The 20661-nt window shown below is 38.0% G+C and overlaps 2 protein-coding genes across 12 annotated transcripts in view; one reads left to right on the top strand and one right to left on the bottom strand.

The window, feature by feature from the left end:
- Positions 1-4292, bottom strand: part of LOC105679342 (uncharacterized) — a 59832-nt gene extending 55540 nt beyond the window's left edge. For all 4 annotated transcript variants that reach the window (XM_067349995.1, XM_067350001.1, XM_067350003.1 and 1 more), the window contains exon 1: positions 3073-4292. In XM_067349995.1, coding sequence (XP_067206096.1) covers positions 3073-3219 — 147 coding nt within the window. In that variant the 5' untranslated portion in view covers positions 3220-4292. The remainder of the gene's footprint in view (positions 1-3072) is intronic.
- A 310-nt stretch (positions 4293-4602) lies between these two features.
- LOC105679344 (F-BAR domain only protein 2) lies at positions 4603-19752 on the top strand. 8 transcript variants are annotated; one of them, XM_012379296.2, is made up of 14 exons: positions 4603-4743; positions 6662-6967; positions 7327-7584; positions 7691-7886; positions 7959-8291; positions 9399-9515; positions 12670-12769; positions 13473-13734; positions 14037-14086; positions 14159-14304; positions 14666-15146; positions 15224-15440; positions 15641-15989; positions 16352-19752. In XM_012379296.2, the coding sequence occupies exons 1-14, from the start codon at positions 4714-4716 to the stop codon at positions 16420-16422; spliced, it is 2916 nt and encodes a 971-aa protein (XP_012234719.2). In that variant the 5' UTR covers positions 4603-4713; the 3' UTR covers positions 16423-19752. The 8 variants fall into 8 exon arrangements, with proteins under 8 accessions (XP_012234719.2, XP_012234721.1, XP_012234718.2 ...); XM_012379298.2 differs by having other exon boundaries at positions 7959-8084; positions 14037-14304; XM_012379295.2 differs by having other exon boundaries at positions 12670-12760; positions 14037-14304.
- Positions 19753-20661: the final 909 nt, after the last annotated feature.

Here is a 20661-nt window from a genome sequence, read left to right as displayed (position 1 = left end):
AGATAGAACCGTTACTTGTATAGTCTATCTTCGATGCCAAAGTATGAAACTGATCTTACAAATCACGGATATTTTTTTCATTTTTTTTTAACTCAAATTTTATATTACAAACTACGAAATTTCTGAGCATTTATAATTTCTAAAAAACATAAACTGCCTCCGTTTCTCTCGCGTATCGTGCGACGGGAAACATCGCGTTTGCAACACTATTAATACACTTACATGGACGCGCGCTGCACATATGCGTTCCGCGCTCGTCAAACGACACGTTACGCTCGACTTCCGCTTCCGTTCCCCATAGTCGCGTTCGCAGCGTATGAAGAACAGCACCTGCTCGAGCTGCATTCGCAATTCGTAATTTGCGCGGTATGAAACGGCAACACAATAAACAGTCGCACTCTCGAATAAATATTTCATCCAAGTTAATATTGCGTCAAAACGCGAAATTTGTGCGATGGCCGGGCTAGGCTACTTGGTCCTTCGTGCAGACCTTGCTAATCAGGTAATATCGAATAATAAAATTAAAATTTAGTCAAAGCGAGCAAATTGTTGATTTTACTTGGTAATTTTATCGTTATATTAAAACGTGAAATTGCAGGAAAATATGAAATTTGATCTCTTGGTTTCTTTCGCGCTGAAAAAGAAAGAAAAAAGAAAAAAAAAAGAAAGCTGATGAAGATCTTATATTCTCATGTGGCCTTCCAAATTTTTCTTATTCCGATTGCACGGTGGCTGCTCCTTTGAATTTGCATATTACTTATAAGTAATCTTGATTAAATAAAACGGTTGAAAAGATCGATAATTAAATCAACAATTAAATGAAGAGAAACAGATATCGCAATAAATTACCGTGACTAAGCCGGGTAAAAGAGAGGAAGATAGAGTATTTCTTCATGCAGCCGAGCTAATTATGCACGGCTCTGCTAATTTTTGTACCTGCAAAGCATAATGGGAAGAGATTCAAGTGGCTACGGAAGTGGGATTGCTGTCATTGCCTTTTATTCTCGCCGAATCAGCAACAACCTCTTTTTCTCGAGTCTGAATCAATACACGTGAATTGTCACGTCGCGATACCGAAGCGAGTTTACCCTTTCTTTCGGAAAGATCCTCTCGATCCAATCGATCGTCGTAATTGACGTTGATTTGCGAAGAATAGCATCTGTTCGAATTGCAATTTGCATCGCAAAAACAATGCAACAAGCAGCTTTATTTTTAAATTAATTTCACCTAAATGAATATTATATAAACTACGTTGAAAGCGCGAAAATTATGCAACAACTTAGCTGGAATCCCTTTTATGCTCGTTGTTTATGCAAGTAATGTCAAATAAACATTTAATCGAAGTAATTGCAAGTCGCTAATCTGACTTGGTGATTTCATTGTGGTTAAAGTTTGTACGAGAAAAAATTATATACGGTGCACAGAAAATCACGTACTAATATTCATAAGGATAGGGGGGGGGGGGGGGGGACTTTATGTCAGTGCATACACACAGGACCTGATTGTAAAAATAAAACATTTAAACATAATGTTTACGTAACGTCGTTTATATATCACCACAAAATGTACAATATAGTAGATATTTGACAGCTACCACTACGAGTACTAGGGTGCGTGATAAAAATGCTTGGATGTATATATACATATATATATATGTACAATACGATATTGGGACGAGAGTCCCCCGTGATGCCACGTCACCGAATCCTCATTTATACCCTTTAACCCACGCCCTCGTACGTATGTCACGTATGTGATATAACGCGCGAGAGAAGTATGTTCTAGAAATTTACACAAAATTTACATGAGACTGTTGACCTAATAACGCGCTTAACCACGCGTTCGTTAAATATTAGATCATATCCATGTTGTTTCAATTTAACCAAACAATTACCGTTATATCGTCGTGCCTCGATAAATTTATTTCGATAATATGTTATTGACATTGTAATTTATATTATTGTACTATATACGAAATGTAATATTTCGAATGTTTAATCGCTTAATGTATTCATCAAGAGGAACTCGAAATAGGAATCGCATCGCGCGATCGGCACCGAAGCATGCTCAACACCGATCGATCGTTCCCACTCGTTATATCGCTGACCGTTCTGACGTGAGCAATCACGAGCGAGCATCGCGTTTTCGTAAAAAAATATAAATAAAAAACTAAAATAAAAAGGTGCATAACAACCAAAAGTGAAAGTTATATTTTCGTTATTAATTGTTTTCACGATTAAAAATATTAGATTAATAAAAAAACTCCGTTCATTTTTTGATACATAAAGAGAGCCACATTTTTGTTCAATTTATATTTTTCTATGAAAACACATGCAAAACATCATCGGAATTTATAAGCTCATTAATTATATGTCTTTGACATATTTAGGATTATACATACATTGTAATCTGGTTTCGATCAGATTGAAAATAATAATATATCTATTTATTTTAGTTACATCTTTTGGCATCTAATGTGAAATAGGTGTATTTTTAGGCCTTAATAAAAGAAAACATTAAAAGAAAATAATATGTAACAAAGTATGGAGTGCAACTAAAATGAACAGATTGAAAGTATTTGTATTTTTGCACATTTCTACACAGCTGTAACACATATAACATTTTCTACGTCTAAAATATTTACATTTCAGGTTTTGGCGGTAGGAAAGAGTGAAGAGGAACACGGCGAGGAGTGAAACTAAAAGAAACTGATTAAAAGCTTACAAGCAAGGGGACGCGTTTTCCCTCCCCGCGCAGGCACCGGGTCGGAGTCACGCCGTTCGGGGTCAATAACACTCGATATTCCCCTAGGAAGCGTCCCTAACCTTTGGCATCCTGCTGGAAGGTAGCGTCTCTATTCTATGTTTCATAACAGAAAGCAGTCAAAAATGCCGTGCACTCAAGGGATGAATCGCACCACGGTGGCTCTCGGAACGATCGATCGGAGTACATAGATCGCTGATGTTCTATAAATCGACGCGACGCGCGTCTCGTGATCGGGACGCGCGTCCTCTTTCCCGTCAACATGGCCGCTCTATTCGCAGTATTTTTAACTCGTCGGCTCACACTCACCAGGTATTGCTTGCAATGTTTTTTATGCTTAACGCAGGTGGAACGCTTCTTCTTCTTGGTGGCGGCGGCCGCGGCGGAGGCAACGACCAGCCCGTTACTGGGCTTCTCTTTACGGGGCGTCGACAGGTTCGACTTGTTTGCAGGCATTGTTCGCTCGCAATTTAATACAGTTCCCTTATCGTCGACTATCACTTTTCAATGGTCTGCGGTCGTCGATGATGATCACCGAAACTTAGCGGTCCAGTGACGAAAGATAGCGATTAATAACGACCGAAACTTTCCACACTATACAAGCTACACGCGGATACACGTGCGCGTCACTGATGCGCGCGTATGACATATATTCGGTTGCATTCGGTCACGCTCGGTTCGAAGTCGCATCTTCCGCATCGTTGCTCAGCTGACCGCCAAGTCGTTTGAATTTCATACTGGCCTCAGGTCAAATTAGATGAAAAAAATCCAAGTCTCGTCTTATATACGTAAAATATATATATTTTGATATACATAAAACAAATAATTTAGCTCAGGAAAGTTTCATTGTTCTACTTTTGTTAATTCTTCAGAAAAGTTATATTTTTCAGAGATAAAGTTAAGATTGACATGACACTGCTCCTGATATGCAGATTCTTTATCAAGCATTACTTGTTTCAATCTTTAAATATGGTTAAGAACTGTCTATCTATGTAACTTGGATTACCGTCTATTTTTATAACGAGTATTAAGCAAATCAATGGAAAGCATATTATTATGTCTGCCATAGTCGTACATTACTAATAAAGACAGTTGCACATAAGTAATGACTATAGTCATTCATCTCAAGAATAGAGACAATCGAACTTTAGCACTTATTAATAAATCCGGCTTGTAATGGATATATATAATATTATTAAAGATAATTACATAAATAATAAACAACAATGTCACTTATTTTGATAATGGAACATTACTATACTTTCACTATATTTTTGCACTTTGCATTTTTTTCTTTAAAGCCAGATTTATACATTTGTTCACTTTTAGCACACAATTGTACAGGCTAACGAATATTGTAGGGCTAACGAATATTTTTATTATCAACTATTTCATGCATCTATTTCATTCGAGTTTCACTCGTCCTCTTGAGATGGCAGCAAACTCCACTGAACGTAGTTGCGCTGTAGCGACATTCATTCACAGACATTTGTTTCAAGGCAACCAACCTTGTATGTTACAGTCTGGGGACACATTTATTGAGATTGGAAACTCGAGTCTCGGTACGGATGCACCAGTTGCTGCGCGCTCATTGGTTGGAATTCGCTCGTCGTCGAGGACATCCGCGTGAGAGTGACGGAGCGAGGAATAATAGTGGGGTTGATCGAGGTGCGACACGACAGACAGAGACAGTCGACATAAGTTGACCCGTGTCATCGCGCTCGAGCGCGCCCGTTCCGCTCGCAACTCTCTGGTGGCAGCGTAACGTCACGCCGAATCGCCGTCGGTCAGCGAGCTGAATTGTAATACGCTTTCCATTGTGTGGTCACCAAGTGCAGTTCCGTGTGCGTCGCGCGTGCTACGCTCGGGAGCGCCGCGAAGTGCTGTGCAATTCGCACCGACATAATACGCGAGACGAGGCTATAATGTCGGTCTGATCGTGGTCTCAACATGACCGTGGACTTTGTCGATTACTTTTGGGTAAGTGCCTACTAGAAGTGCCTCTTTTTCTACTTCGTCCTTTCTCTTTTTCTCCCATCTCTCTGTTTCTCTCCAATGGACAAACATTCGCCGCCAAAATGTCATTCTCTTGCCAATTGCGCGCGTAAATTTAGGTTATGTCGCGAGAGAGAACGTATCCCGTCCACCGTGACCTCGTCGTCGTGATTCTTCTCAGCCCTACCTCGCCCTCTTCTTGTCGTGCGATCGTTATCCCTCTCGAACCTGCCGCGGCGATACGATGTACGCGGTGTACTCGTCAATGAAGTCTCTCTTTCGTCTCCCTCCTGTCGATCCGTCTGTCGTTTATCGTTCTCTCTCGCACGAGTTGTGTGTCTCGGGATGTCTTATACTGGCCTTTCACTTCTTTCTCGCGCGCGTGGTCGACGTTATGCGTTTCCCTCTTTGTCTTTCCTTCCTTCCCTTCCCATACGTGCGTTTACCGTACTCTCGTATGTCGGGTACGTACGTAAGCGTAAATGCGAGAAAAATATGCGATGTTCTCGAAGCATGTTGACATAGCGCGTTCTTGTACAGCATGCCGTGCGCAAAGTTGGCCTATACGAAAGCGAAGGTCACTTGCTGCGGTCTCTCCGTGTTTATACGGTCACGCAATTAGCCTTTTGTAATAGCAGGGGTATTCACGCTCGTTCCCAAGTGACGCACGTCTCGACAAAGATCTTCAGTCTGCGAGTGCTGCAGATCTTGCTTACAGAAGAAATCTTTGCCGGGCTTTATCAAACTTGTAACTGAAATATTTATTTTTTATAATGTTAGACAGATATTCACACATTCGACTCATTATTAGATATCTGAGATTCGGTTAATAATGTTAGAATTACAGTTGACATGCTTATAATTGAGTTTTAAGAGTATGTATCTATATATATTACATAATAATAGTATGTATAGACTATATTACATAATATGCAGTTTATGCTTTGTGAAAAAAGAGTTACAGAGATAAGTATGCACTAATGATCAAACAAGTTTGTGGTTTTTTTTTAAATAAAAAAAAGGCTTCTATGATACTTTAGACTTAAAGACTTAGCTAAGTATATAACATAAGTTTATAGATTACTTAATAGAATTTTGAAAAAAATTATATATATATATAATTATAGTAAATGAGAAAAAGAGAAATTAATCTTTTTACAACATGAAATATATACATTTGTTTATTTCTATGTTATTATGAAGGGAAATGTAAAATACTTTTAAAATATAAATGTAATGTTTTACAAAAAAAAAAAAAAAAAAAAAAAATGTCAGGACTTTATTTGTGCGCATTGGTACATATTTATCTATATTTTTTTTCCATAAAGGCATGCTGTTGATAAGATAGTTGTCATTTCCTTCTCCGATACTGATTATGAGAGTATCCTATATATTGAAGACTGCTTGGAATTTAATATAGAATATCTCTCTCAGTCATCAGTAAATTGAAAGTAAATTATGAGAAATTCTTTTACAATAAAATCAATGCAAGAATTGAGACATATAATCTGTTCCAATCGTTACAATAGGATGACAAGAGTAATATATATAATGACAGCTTATTGTGGCAATGTCACCCGAGAGTTCTGTACGATGTAGGTTTACTGCATGATCAGAGTTCAAGTGTTAACCGGCTAAGTGGTCTTAAGTACCATTGCAGCACATATCTTTCAGTCGTGATATTCTAATTGCAAGGAAGATTTTCATACCGTTACAAGAACTTGATGCAGAAACGATGATCTGCGCAAATTTTTTATTTGAACCTTTAATTTCCAATGCTAAAATTTTAATTTTCTCTGCTAAAAGATTTTTAAAAGTAATTATATATAGCGATTGAATTAAAGTCAACTTAAAATTAAATTAAACATGATATTGAAAGATTGTTTTTGTTTTACTATTTAAGGGCGAAAAGAATAATGGATTTGATGTATTGTATCATAACATGAAGCATGGTGTGGTAGCCAGTAAGGAATTGGCTGAATTCTTGCGAGAGAGATCAGTCATAGAGGAGAACAATTATAAGCTCCTTAGTAAGGTAGCGAAGCAGGCAAGCAATAGCACGCAAGGAACATTCGCACCTGTATGGGCCGCTTTGAGAGGTGCTGCCGAGAAATTGGCTGTTTTGCATCTGCAGATGGCCCAGCGAGTCGGTGAATTGATAAAAGATGTGTCAAAATACGCGGAAGAACTGCATAAGAAGCACAAGGCTGTACGTAATTATGTCTTTTTATTCGACTTGTTGCTTTTTTTTTAAGCTTGCAATAAAACGTAACATATAATCGTGGCCTCGTAAAATAAGATATGGCGTTATCTTTTATTTATTATGCTTTGCTTTAGAATATATTTGATACACATTCCATATATTATCAGTATCCGCCCACAGTCGGGTCAGTAGGTTTTCATTGTCGTGCAATTAACTCTGCTGTAGTCTGCAGAATATCTTATCTGTCAGAGCACACATGCACGCGTATACAGATAACTGCACTCGCATATTAATCTTATTAATTTGAAGTTGGATTAGGCCAAACTACGAAATAACATGTAAATAACGTTATAAATAATATCTAGGTGAAGGAGGAAGAATCATCTACTTTAGAGGTTGTACAGAGTATGCAGAGTATCACTGTGACGTTGCATAAAGCGAAAGACATGTGCCTGCAAAAAGGTTTAGAATTAGAGAAATTGAGAAAGGACAATGCCAGTCAGAGGGAGCTGGAGAAGGCGGAAGTCAAGTTCAGAAAGGCGCAGGACGATTACAAGGCGCTGGTGGACAAGTACACGGTCATACGAAACGATTTCGAGGCGAAAATGACCCAAGCCTGCAGGGTACTGATTCTGAATTAAACCATAAGGGGTTAGAGCCTGGCGGAATAATATAAGCGCGCAGGCAATTGGTAAAGCACATTAATCAGTCTATATTTTTGTTGTCAAGCGATTCCAAGATGCCGAGGAGATGCATTTGAAGCACATGAAGGAGTTCTTGAACACATACGCCGACGTCTTGCAAACTAATCACGAACAAGTCGGCCAGGTACATATCGATTTCAAACGGCAGTGCGTCGATATGACGGTGGAGAAGTTGTTGGAACAATTCGTGCAGAGTAAATACACGGGTTTTGAGAAGCCAGGTAAAAATATCGAGTTTTCTGTATCTGTGACGTGTCTGCTTTTTCTGTATCTGTGACGTGTCTGCAAATCAGGTGTGATCGAGTACGAAGAGGTGATGACGAGTTTAGCGGAATTGACCGGCCACTCTCAGTCCGAAGGCACCGTAGAGACACCGAAGGAAACGTCGAAGGGCACCAACGGCGAAACAGGCGTAGCTGGTAACAGTCACAGTTCAAAGAAAGATCAGGGATTAAAGGGGGAGGGTGGTACTTTAAGGGTACTGGACGGGGAAAAGGGGAGGGTGGAAAAGGATAGAGAAAAAGAAAGACAGAAGGAAAAGGACAGAGAACTGTCACAAGTACAAGCCACCAAGGCTTCCCGCCGTACTACCTCGCTACTCAACCTGTTCATGTCCAACTCCCAGGGTAGGTCTCTCTCTCTCTCTCTCTCTCTCTCTCTCTCATTGAAGTTATGTAGATCTTTTGGAAGTCTCATTATCTCTTTAATTGCGATAGTTTTAAGCTACCTTGGCTTGATGCAATGCGATGCTATGTCAATCGAGATATATTTTTTTTTATTTTTTGTTTTGTTTTTGCGACATTTTACGCTTCATCGATATACCGATGTCACGTAATTTTCATATATTCCACACGAAAGATGGAAATATATAATTTTAATTTTCTGATTTGATTAATTTCGATGATATTTAACAATATATAGCAGAATAACAATTTTGTTAACATTCTGTTTAAAACAGCAAAGATTTTTTTAGACGACTATCGGCGTAACATTGCACACGTCTTGGTAGGCTTGTTCTGCAATTTTTAATTTTATATCGTATAGTACCATATATCATATTGACCACATTACACACTTGCCCAATTGAATTGCAGCACTCGATCACAGATATGTCAAATCGAATATGATACGCAATACAATTTTATCGATTTGTTTATGCTTATGTGGTTCTTGTGTTATACTGGCTTATGCGTAATGATCTAACAATAGGTGGAGGATGGCGTATAGAATACCATCGTGTTCCAGAGGGTTTGTTTCCAGTCAAAAATTGTTTCACATTTTTCATTGAATTGCTAATTATACTCTTGTAATGCATATATGGAACTTGTATTATAACATTTTGTTCGCGTGAATGAACGGACGGATGAAGGGAAAAATTCGTTGGTCGCGATTGATCATTGTGTGTGAGTGGAAAATTTATTCCACATATTTTCATATTTTTCTTATACAATTAAAATACTTAATTTTGCTTCTGACTTTTATGCATTTATGCATAATCACGATAATCACTTTTGTGTATCGCTATAATCATACATCCAGACAGCATTATGTGTTTATTTAACATATTGTCACCCCTCTGGAACGCTCCTATGCCACTGAAAGTGCAAAGGTCATTGAAGTCCCAATCGGTACAACTAACGTGTATAACAGTGCGACATGGAGTGAGAAAAAGAAAGGGCCGTCAGTTGGCGGGGATGCATTCAAAGACGTGAGAACGATGAGTGTTGTTTCAGACAAACAGAGGCAAGCAGGGTCGTCTGGTTCGGCACCTGCCACTCCTCAAGGGAACAACCTGCCTCCTGCTGTTCCACCTCCCAGCATCTCCAGGAACCCTCTCAGAGGATCTAAATGTAACAGTTTACATTGTGATTACTCCTGTACCCCCTCTACCATACCCCTCTCTCACTTTGTAGAACATGCTTTAGATTACTGATATCGACGTTAGGTCCCAAATAAACGCCGAAAGTAAACGTGCCCTCTATTCTCGTCGACACGAAGTAATTAATTTTCGTGTTTCTGTTCGTGCAGTTTCTACTTATCTCGTCTTCTCTTTCTCAAAAGTATTTCAAAAGTATGAAGCGCGAAATAACTTTGCACTCGATTTTTTATTTATTGCCATAATTGCCACACTTTTAATCGTATTCGTAGACATTCTGCATATTAGCTCGAATATAAATGGTCAATTATTAATTTAAAGATATGACACAAAAGTGCTCGTCATAAATATTTCAGATATAAACTTTTTTTACTGTTTAAGGTGTTTTTAAATTGAGATATCTTCTTTTATAACTTGTAACGGCGGTACCTATACCTATACGATCAATTTTATTCGAGCAAATGCTCTACGCAAATCTTTAATTCTTTTCTGTCGGTTGTTCTGTCTTTATGGTGACAGTGATGTTACTTTCGATACTGGACGTATTTCTTGGACGTAATATGGTTAACTAAATTATCTGCTGACTTACAGTGGTTGCGCGTATCATGGTTCCTCCACTCTGCACTCTTTTAGAACAGCATTGTACGTACTAATTCTCATCTAAGCGTTTTAAATTAATGTTACATATATTCAAACGTTTTCACTGAATCAACTATTTTTTTTTTTATTAAACGAACGAATTACATATACTTTGATGTAACATTAATTTCCGCTTTATCTCTAATACACATGCAAAATATTTCTTCACTTTGAATTATTTCCGCGTTTGAGATAGATTGTGAAAATGTTTCAGATTAAAGGAAGAAATATTTTTCGATTTTATCTTATTGACATTAAAAAACGCTTGCATAGAACATAGGCATATCTAACATTAGAAGTATATAGGAGTCTAATGAACAATTACTTTCGTACTTTCTGTGAGGTTTCACTTATAAATTGTTTTTCTAACAATCGTCTGTGTGAATATGTACTATCCAATTATGGCGATATACAATTTACATCAATTATCTTACACAATCACGATAAGGGAATACATATCGCATTATCTGTACAGTCAAACATCATTTAAAATTGCTTTCAAAATTGAGTGTATTTTAAAATGTACATTGAAAACAAATTCGAAATTGTAAATATGTATTTTCGCGGATTCAATTTCCAAAATGAAATAGCGTATCGTATTAACTATCATAAATTTTCATAGGTGTTCTATATAGGTACACGTTTAGTTGTCGATACATTACATCACTTCCGATTCCGAATACAATGAGCGGAATTTCACGAGACATACAAACATGTGTATCTAATTTCCATATCATAATTGAGAGATGCCAACACTTCTCGTTAGTGACACGTCCTGAATAGATTGGTAAACTATACGGATGATAGCGTAAAATTCTGTATGTTTGCAAAATCCATTCTAATGACAGTGCGATAACGAAAGAAATAAGATTAAACTAAAGGGAGTTGGACATTGAATAATGTTGAAACACAAAAGTGTGGGGTTGGCTACTGACGGGGCCTCAGGTGAGCCGTTTTTATAAGACTCGTAATTTGCATGGCTCACGTTTATATCTCTTACGTTTATTTTCCAAGTGTATGAATCTTTTTTTCCTTTCTTTTTCGATAGCGTAATGTGATTCTGCAAGCAACCGCTATTCTCAGACTACGTTCTCAACGACGATTGTTCCTGTAGTATCTTTTCAATTTCGATAGATAGATTACGTTCTTTTCGAATATATATTTTTCTCTCTATCTTTCTCTTCTAAATATTTGCTCGTTTCAAAATGTTTGAGATTATTATTTTCGTGCATGCATAGTAATGTTCCATTTGCTTGCAGAAGATATGACTCTCTGTATATATATCTAACTTGTTCCAAGAGAGACGCGCGAAGGAGAGCGTGCACAAAGCAAACTGCCATTTTACAGTGTTGTCAGTGTAGGTTTGGTAATTGTTAGAAAAACAATTTAAGAGGAGAATAGGCGATGCAGAGACTGTAGGACTTTTGATGGTGGTGGTGCGTGGGGTATCTTCATATTTCTACTAACGTGACATCCTCTACTCCGCTCAACTCAATTTTCTTTTCTGTTTACTTCACTTTTATCATCTGCATCTTTTTGTTTTGACGTAGATCTATGTTAGCCGTTCTTTTCGCAAATTGCTGATATGCGTTCCTCGAGAGATGAAATGATATCGTAGATTTTGACATTTCAGAGATATGATATCAAAAGTGGAGTGAATTTTTTCATAATTTCGTATTTCAATACGCGATTTAAATTCTGATGAAATTTATATTCGTCTATGTGCAAGATGAATTGGAATTAATAACGGAACTCATGTCGGCATCATCGAAGAATGTGAAAGTTAGTTAATTAGTTAGAAATGTGTAGTTATTGATACGTCCGTCGATTTACTTTTTTTATTAGATGCTATTTGATCATGTTGCGCTATGTTCTGGCCACTTGGAAAGTAAATTGATTTTTATTTCTCGTTAGGTGATAAATATACAGTGTTTATCGCGTGTTGAAATGTCAATACGAAAATGTCGCGTGAAACAACTTAATGGTTTTTATCTATTTTATGCAAACAGCAGCAATTTATTCGCGTAGCATTTAAATTACACTGTATATTCGTATCTTGTACAAATTTAGCTATGCAACTGTAGTTTCTTTACGCTTTTTTTATTTTCAAATTAATTTCAAATAATTTAATTTTGAATTATGACAGCAGAATCCCCATCAATATCTTACGATAATGTTTTCAACATCAAAATTTTCAGTTATATTTTCGTGAAAATAAGTCACAAAATTATCATATATTTCTTCGTGCAAAACTTTATTCAACTTTATTTAGTAGTAAGAAATTTTAAAAATAGATTTTAGAACTTTTTATCAATATTTGATCTTTATTCATATTTGTAGATGTTTGATCGTAGTAAATTCAAGAAATTTGATAGAGAATTCATAGTTTGGCGTAGTGATACGTATTAAGCATATATTTAATAAGTAGTTAGTACGCGTATATCGCAGTCCATCCTATTGTCTACATTTGGGGTGTCCACGATCAACAGGGTTTCTCCGCAGTAGAAGGGAAAAGCGAAAGGAAAAGAAGGCGAAGAAGAAGAAGGACCTTGTGGAAACGAGCAGCAACAAAGAAGAAAAGTCTGACCTGTCAGTATATGCATGCGCAGCAGACCTAGTGCACATAGAGTCAGTTTCACAATCAACATAAAAGCGAAATTCGTGACGTATTCTAAAATGAAACGAGATAAATGCAAATTTTACATATATTTTTGTTGGATGTGAATCAGACTCGTAATGCTTTGTCATATAAAATATTCTATTTTTATATGAAATATTGCTGTATTTTATTCATAATCGCGACATGTAGAATGTTTCTAAAATATTTGAAATGCAGATTCGGAAATGCATTCTTTTCATATTATAGATGTTGAATTATTGAAAGACTTGCAACTTTTATCAGTGCGTTATTCTAATTTTCATTTCTTTACATTTTTGTCTCTATATTTTTTGGCTTTGACTCTTATAATAAACAATTTTTATCAATTGCATTCTGGCTAAGTTCTTGCTAAAATCTATATTTGTGTTCGAAAATTGAAAGACTATGATTTGAAAAGAAAGCATTCACGGACTCTTTTTCTTTTTTTTTCTTTTTTTTCTCATTAACACGGTCAAGTGGAATACTTGGTAATTGGTCGAGCCACAATCATTATATGTGTCGTCACACATTAAGCGCAATAATTTCATGATCTGAGCATGCTTCTAGCACGACAGAATTATTTGTGTAATGCACTGGGCCTGCTGGAACTTGTGAAAATATGTTACTTCAAATACCTTGTCATGAACGCAATAGGGAGGACAAAGACGACAGCAGAAAGTCGGAAACACCGACGCCAGAAGTGGACGAGGATGGTTTCTGTATCAGACCAAAACCGGATCCATGGGAAAACGAGAAAGGATTCTATTCTAGTTCTGATACGGATTCGGAGGACGATAGGGAACGTAAAATTCGAGTGGAAATCAAACCACTGAGTAACGGTGGTGCACCGATGAGCGCAAGTGTGGATGAACTGAGGGCGACTGTCGAAAATTTATCATTGTCACCTGCACCAACAGTGAGTGGTATTTTCTCTACTGAAAAATCTCGCTTATAGTCTTAGTGCTTCTTTGCTAAAAATTAACAACTGCGAAAGAAAAATTTATATATATTTTTAAAAAAATAAGAAAAAAAGAGGGAATGCTTTTCTGCAATTTTCTACTAATTAGCTAATACTATTAGCTAATTTTCGAACATTTTATTTCTCACGAGAGATAATTTCCTTGTTGATTGTATCACTATTTTCTTTGTACACATGCTATCTAAAAAAAAAAAATTGAAAATTATTTGATTGTCTAACGATATGTTGTATTCCAACAGGGACGTAGAGGATCGAATACCGATTCCGATCATCACATGAAAAGGTCTCAGTCAGTGTCACAGCAATTAGGAGGTAAGCCAAGCTCGGATTTACTTGGCCTAAACTTGTTCAATCCTAGCAGTACACCGTCGAGCGCATCGACACCGACCGGCAGCCATCCCTACGCTCCGCTCCAGAGCCCACCGCCGCTCTCCACGTCGCCAACCCCGTCGCAGCCGCCGCCACCGCAGTCCGCACCGCCTACACACCCCCACACTCGATTCCCAGGTAAGCTCCATTAACGAGTTTATCCACTTTATACAGTAGGAAGATGGATAAACTTATTACGTTAAATGCAAAAAATAAACTACGCCTCGCGGAATTTACGATGTCGAATGACAGTGAATGCATTTATTACGATTCGCATAGATGGGAGAAAAAATTGCGCGCATTGATTTCTGACGGCGTAACTCAATATAACTGCAATGATAATATTTTACCATCTAATTCTCTATTCGATTTATGATGGAGAGATTTATGAAAACACTAGTTTATGAATAAACTCAATTTCTCATTTATCGAATTGCTTGCTTTTACTCGGTGGAATCGAGAAGGAGAGACGGGAGTTTGTAATTAATTTTTTTTTTAGATGGCGATCTGTTTTCGGAAGTTGGGGACATCACGCCGGCCTTGCCGCCGAAGCAATCCGCGTCCTCTACGCCTACAGGGTCGATCGTTATACCTAGGCCGCCTTCACGTAGAGGAGAGGGTCCTTCTCCGCGCGGTAGGATGTCACCTGCGACGATATCCCGCGCCGACAGCGTCGCCAGTCTGGAGTTTCGTACGGCCGGTGTGGGCGTGGGCTCCTCGCGAGGGCCATCCCCGCTCACGATCGGCTTAGCGGACACCATTCCGCTCGCAGTGGCGTTCCACGAAATTGTGCATTCCTACTTCCGCGGTACAGACGAGACTCGATGTCAGGTGAAGCTCAGCGGCGACATGATGCTCTCTTTCCCGGCTGGCATTGTTGCGGTTCTAGCGAACAATCCCAATCCCGCCAAGCTGACCTTTCGCGTGAGAAACACCAACAGACTGGAGAGACTGGTGCCGAACAGCCAGCTCATCAGCATGTAAGTGATTGTTGTGGTCGTATTAATCATCCAAGTCGCAAAAAGACTGATTTAACAAGGGAGACTGATGCTTGCAGGGACGCGACGCAAACCACCGTCGACAGTACAATCTACGAATTCAACATGAGTGCCTTAACTACCTTGCTACGGCGGCAAGCTGAGCAGAATCCTTCGGCCTCGTATTTCAACGTGGACATCCTCAAGTATCAGATCAAGGGCAAGGAGGGCGCCGGCTCTTGTCCCTTCCAGTTGGTCGCATATTGGAAGTGTGAGGCGACTCATACCGATCTTAAGGTATCCAATCGAATTTGCGCTCATCCTTATTAACGTTTTTTCTTACATAAAGTAACAGCGTTAAATGCGTGCGATATTCAGTATACAATACAATCGCGAAAGTGTTGAGGAACGTGAATATTTTTGCTCTCGTTTTTGCTGTTCTGCTTGACGTTATTGTGACGTTATGGTGACGAATCGAACTCAATTCTCAATTGTAGATCGATTACAAATACAATAGTCGCGCCATGGCCTCGCCAAGTCCTCTGCTGAATCTCCATGTAGCAGCGCCTATTGACGGAGGCTTCAAGTCGCTCAACAGCCAACCGCCAGCGCAGTGGTTACCCGATACGAATCGCGTGTTATGGAAATTCACGGAGCTGTCGCAGCATAGCGAAGGTAACGGAGTTGGGTCTCTAAAAGCACGGGTCGAACTTGAACGCGGCCCGGGTAATCAGGGCACGATATTCACCCAGTTCAATTGCGAGGGGACCACACTGTCAGGTGTCGAATTCGAGCTTATAGGCGCTGGATACAGATTGAGCTTGGTGAAACGAAAGTTTGTGTCTGGTAAGTTGTTTGAACAATTATTGGGTTGTGCAATAAATAATTAGATTCTCCAAATAAATCTGTCTGCTTTTTTTGTCAGGCAAAATTTGATTAACACCCGCCTAAAAACAGAACGTAATGAAAGCGTTATTATTTTTTTTAGCACACTGTTATATTATTTTTAACATTAATATTTAAAAATGAAGCGTAAATTGTTCCGTAAATACGATACTATTAAAATTGTCAATTGAATCTCGCTAATGATATCTCTTGCTTCAAAAAAAAGAAAAAGAAAAAAAATTGTTCAAAGATATTATTTTTGGGATGATCTCGACTTTTAGTGATTATATTCTGATTTTTGGAATGTCATCGAATTGTTTTAGGAAAATACATATGTGATGGAGATTCAGACTCGCGTAGCAGATACGCCGCGCCGCCATCTAACGCGGACTGACGACTTCCAGAATGGGCGCCTCAATGGGAGAGCCAGCCCATTTAATATTGGTTGAAGTCGCTTAATCACTCACTGCCTATATCACGACTATCGATCGTTCGTAGTCTGAATACGTGTGGGGAGGTTCGTTGGATACCAAAGCGTGAGTCGATTGAGGATAAAATGGATCTTTTTGTAAATGTCGCATGTTAAACGCGATTGCTTTTGCAAGAAAAAGCGCCGTGCAACAAAATCGGCCGCCTTGTTCGAAACTTAAACGCAATATCGATATTTTCCCTCGCGCGTTTAACGTCGAACGTGAACCGCTCCAAGTCTTTATTTCAAGTGTTAAGCCACACTATATTTGATCTTAGCCGGAATTTGCGGGATTTAAAAAAGGTGCGCGTTTGAGGCAAAATGCACCCTGTTCTAAACGCAGGCCGATATTACTTGGCAATTCGAACGAACGCGAATAGGGAGATACGATAGATCTGATTTGGTGTGAGTCACGCGCTACCTGACGACGAACGTGTGTTCTATGTTTTATAACTCGTATATTTTTTAATTTTCTATATATCCCGCATTGGAGAAAAAAAATAGGCTGTATTACTATTTTAATGTAGTCTTTACAAGAGACTATAAAACGCGATAAATACGCGAACAATCTTCTTCGTCGAGAGAGAGATTTTCGCGTGAAAATTCCTTTGGTGTCCAGCATATTCTCCAGCACGAAGACCTCCGCCATTTAATTCTCTCTATATAATCAAAATACATCGCGATATCTTTTCCTCTCTTTTTTTCTATCTGGACCCTCTCCCAAAAGTACAACACTATTGTTATATTTTGCGTTATTTTAATATAGATAGTATATTAGCATTATTACATTGTTAATAACCGTGCGCGGAAGAAGAGAGTGTAAAAGGATATGTAAACGTCGATTCAGTACGTATATTTAGCATTTATACTTTGGACAGAAAAGGCGCACTGTTTGCGAGAGCCTTTTGACGGGAAGACCTGCGTGTGCTAGTTTTTTAGTTTATTTTCATATATGCGCGAAGATGTGAGAGTATTAAATAGTAAGCCGTGCGATGACGCGAACAAAACTGTCTTTACCTAATGAAGTAATATGCGAGCGAAAGCAAAAGAGAGAAAGAAAAAAAAGAGTTTAAATCAACGATACTTTTTTAAACGTTGGCACACGCTCGGTGTGCTCGAGGCGAATCAAATACGATTCTGTATTTTTGAACGTTTAATGGCTAAAAAACACAATTTCGATGTCGCTGACAGGAATTCTAGTTTTAGGTGTAGCTAACGGCGAACGAGGAGAACATTATCTAAATGTTTCAAACTGAGATTCTTAGTATTATACGTAAAACGCTGAAAGTTTCCTATCTATTGCGATTGTGGCGCGTTTCGTTTTCGCCCGTAAGAACGTATTTCTCGTTATAGTTATATATCACACTTGTTCACACGTCACATCTATGGCTTTATACGGATCAGTTATAATTTAATCAAAAACAGTTGGGTTGCGAAGTGTATTACTAAGGTTAAGGCGTTTCACACAAAAACGTTAATTTGCAACTTAGGTCAATTTCATGGAAAGTATTACTTAGACGAGCAGTTGTATCAATTATTATCAATATTAATTATCGATCGACAGATAGATAATAATGATGATTAATTATATCCAATTTTCGAGTATTGCAAATTGTGCATGACAAATATACAAATATATAAGTGTGTACTTGATACACAATTTAATTATGTATTCCAACAATTAATCTAGAGAATTGTATTCGCAAAAAATATTTTACCGCGTTGTATCATATTTTTAGAGATAATACTACTACAGTTGCGCGATGTACAATTGGATAGAAACAATTGCTCGTCTAAATATATTTTTACTTAAAATTAGCTTAATTATTGTGGTGACATTTTCGTTAACCCATTAAGAGCCATAATTATAATATAAAGAATCTTAGTTAGAGCAAAATTATTTTTACGTTCGAAGGATTTCTCAGATTGATACTAAGATCAAATCGTGCAATACATATTATTTTGTTCGACAACTGTGTGAAGTATATTCTAAAATTTAATACCAAAAGTTTTAATTTTAATGATAAATTATTTTATTTTATTTTATTTTTACTGAAACTCTTTTACGTTCGTATATAAAACTTTGATCCCAAAAAATGTGTCCGTTGGCCGTTAATGGGTTAATCTATCTTTCATTGACGAAACTTTTTCTTGTTTTTACGAAAGTATAACAGAATCGCTCATTGCGTACCAATTCTTTGAGTATTTTGCTACAACCAAGTATACTTGGAAGTAAAAGCTGGTAATTGCGGAAAATAGTTTTGCAGATGCACGCATGCACGTGATTGCAATATGCGTGCGCGCGCGTATACGTTGTACATATATAAGATCTACGAATCTAATGTAACTCTTCTAAGAAGTCTGACTCGAATCACACACATACACACACACACACACACACACGCACACACGCACACACACAGTTCGGCACACGATGTTTTCTTCCGTGCTTTACGACATCGACAACAAGCGATACTCGCTGTCCGGGTCTAAGAGAGTTCAATTCTTCTATGCATATTGATTTTATCGATAGTCTCGTTAGAGAAAGTTCGTTAGGCAACATCTTTCGAAAGTTAAAAAAAAAAAAAAAGAATCTAATTAGAAGTCGACGGGCACTAAGGTACGCCAGTTACGTTCTTTCGTTGTAATAATTGCTTACTAACGTGACGTATCGTTTTTTACACTTCCCGTTGTTTCGAAGAGACGTTACGATCGGTAAGAGATTATTATCATTGTCGGCGTTCCTGCGATACTTTTCACGCCTCTCTCTGCGCGCCTATTCGTCACTTCAGCGCGAGCCTTACTTTCGAGATTGCTTTTTTAATTGTAATCATGTAGAGAGAGGCGTCACCAAAAGGTCTATACGAAGAGCAATACGAAAACATCTGTAAGAAGTCTTCTTACAGATGACGAAACTCGAGTGACCACTCCATTCGGAATATCAGTCCACAGAATTTTTAAGGGGTAGATATTATTCTCGTTTATCTACTATATATTTATATAATTTTCAAGTGTTTCAATTGCGATTCAACTAAAATCAAAAGAAATTTTCCGCGTGGACCTCATTTCTTATCAACGTGGCACACAATTGTTGCAATTGCGATAGTTGTCTTGTGCTCGAAATTCACATGGCAGAATGGAATGTAATGCGTACATAATATGAAGACAATGGAGTGGTTTCTGAAGAATCGACTGAGCTCTCCTGTGATACGCAGATGTCACTATATAATTTCGTAATAAACGTTTGTATTGAAACATGTATGTATATTGCAGCGCATCGTAATCGCGTCACCATTTTCTTCCCGACTAATCCCGAGACAATGACAACGACCACGATGAGGAAAGCTCAGAAATGCGAGGTTCGCAAGCAAAACTCGTGTTCTCCAATTTTGTTCCGCAATCTTCCATATGCATTATCGTCGTTTAAATATCTATTAATATCTGAAATGCATTGAAGAGAAAGAGCGAATCCAGCGATCGTCGAGACTTGGATTAGCTTCAGAACGAGAAGGATAAAAGACACGTGTAAAAAACGAACTTGAAAGTATATTTACTGAAACTTTGAATATTTTTTTAAAAATTATTTTTCTTCGACTCGTTCTTTCTTCTCTCCTCTACGCTTACTTCAGTTTTAAAGTACCTATTTTAATTTTAAAATACCTATTTCAATTTGAAAATGGAAGACCGGGCGATTTATTTCAATTTGCACATATCGATTTTCCGATCGCAATTTCTAAAAAGTGGAGAATCTGAGTTTTGATTTCTACATCACTCTTTTGCCCCGCAATTACGACGTCGCGGACAGGTCGGTCGTTTCGAGACGAGGTGTAAACGTCGTCTGCATCTGTATTGGTATAATTACAGCCGATTCGTACCATACGCACGCTTAATTGACGGAATTGAATTTTACAAGAAGACGTATATAGAGTCCATCGTGTGTACAGGGCTCGGCATCGCGTAATGAGAAGAGGTGGACGCATGTCGTTGAGGTGACTGCACCGCAATTGCGTACACAGTAAGCGTCACTCTTATACATAGTATGAATACGAGGACTATAAATTAACGATATTCGCGATACACACACATGTTGCGCGATGCATAGCAAGCGGTTATGTAAACTTGTTGACATGTAATATGTCCATGTTCTAATAAAGATTTAGGATA

The sequence above is a fragment of the Linepithema humile genome, chromosome 2, assembly GCF_040581485.1.
Source record: "Linepithema humile isolate Giens D197 chromosome 2, Lhum_UNIL_v1.0, whole genome shotgun sequence".
In the NCBI taxonomy this organism is placed as follows: domain Eukaryota; kingdom Metazoa; phylum Arthropoda; class Insecta; order Hymenoptera; family Formicidae; genus Linepithema; species Linepithema humile.
The sequence above is the reverse complement of the archived record's forward strand: the minus strand, read 5'-3'. Positions and strand labels throughout refer to the sequence as shown.

What these genes read in the sequence shown, in the direction of transcription:
- LOC105679344 (XM_012379294.2), top strand. Translation starts at nt 4,714, where the DNA reads ATGACCGTGGACTTTGTCGATTACTTTTGG. An exon ending in TGCATAAGAAGCACAAGGCT is followed by an intron (nt 6,968 to 7,326) that starts GTACGTAATTAT and finishes AATAATATCTAG; the next exon opens with GTGAAGGAGGAAGAATCATC. An exon ending in CATTGTCACCTGCACCAACA is followed by an intron (nt 13,735 to 14,036) that starts GTGAGTGGTATT and finishes GTATTCCAACAG; the next exon opens with GGACGTAGAGGATCGAATAC.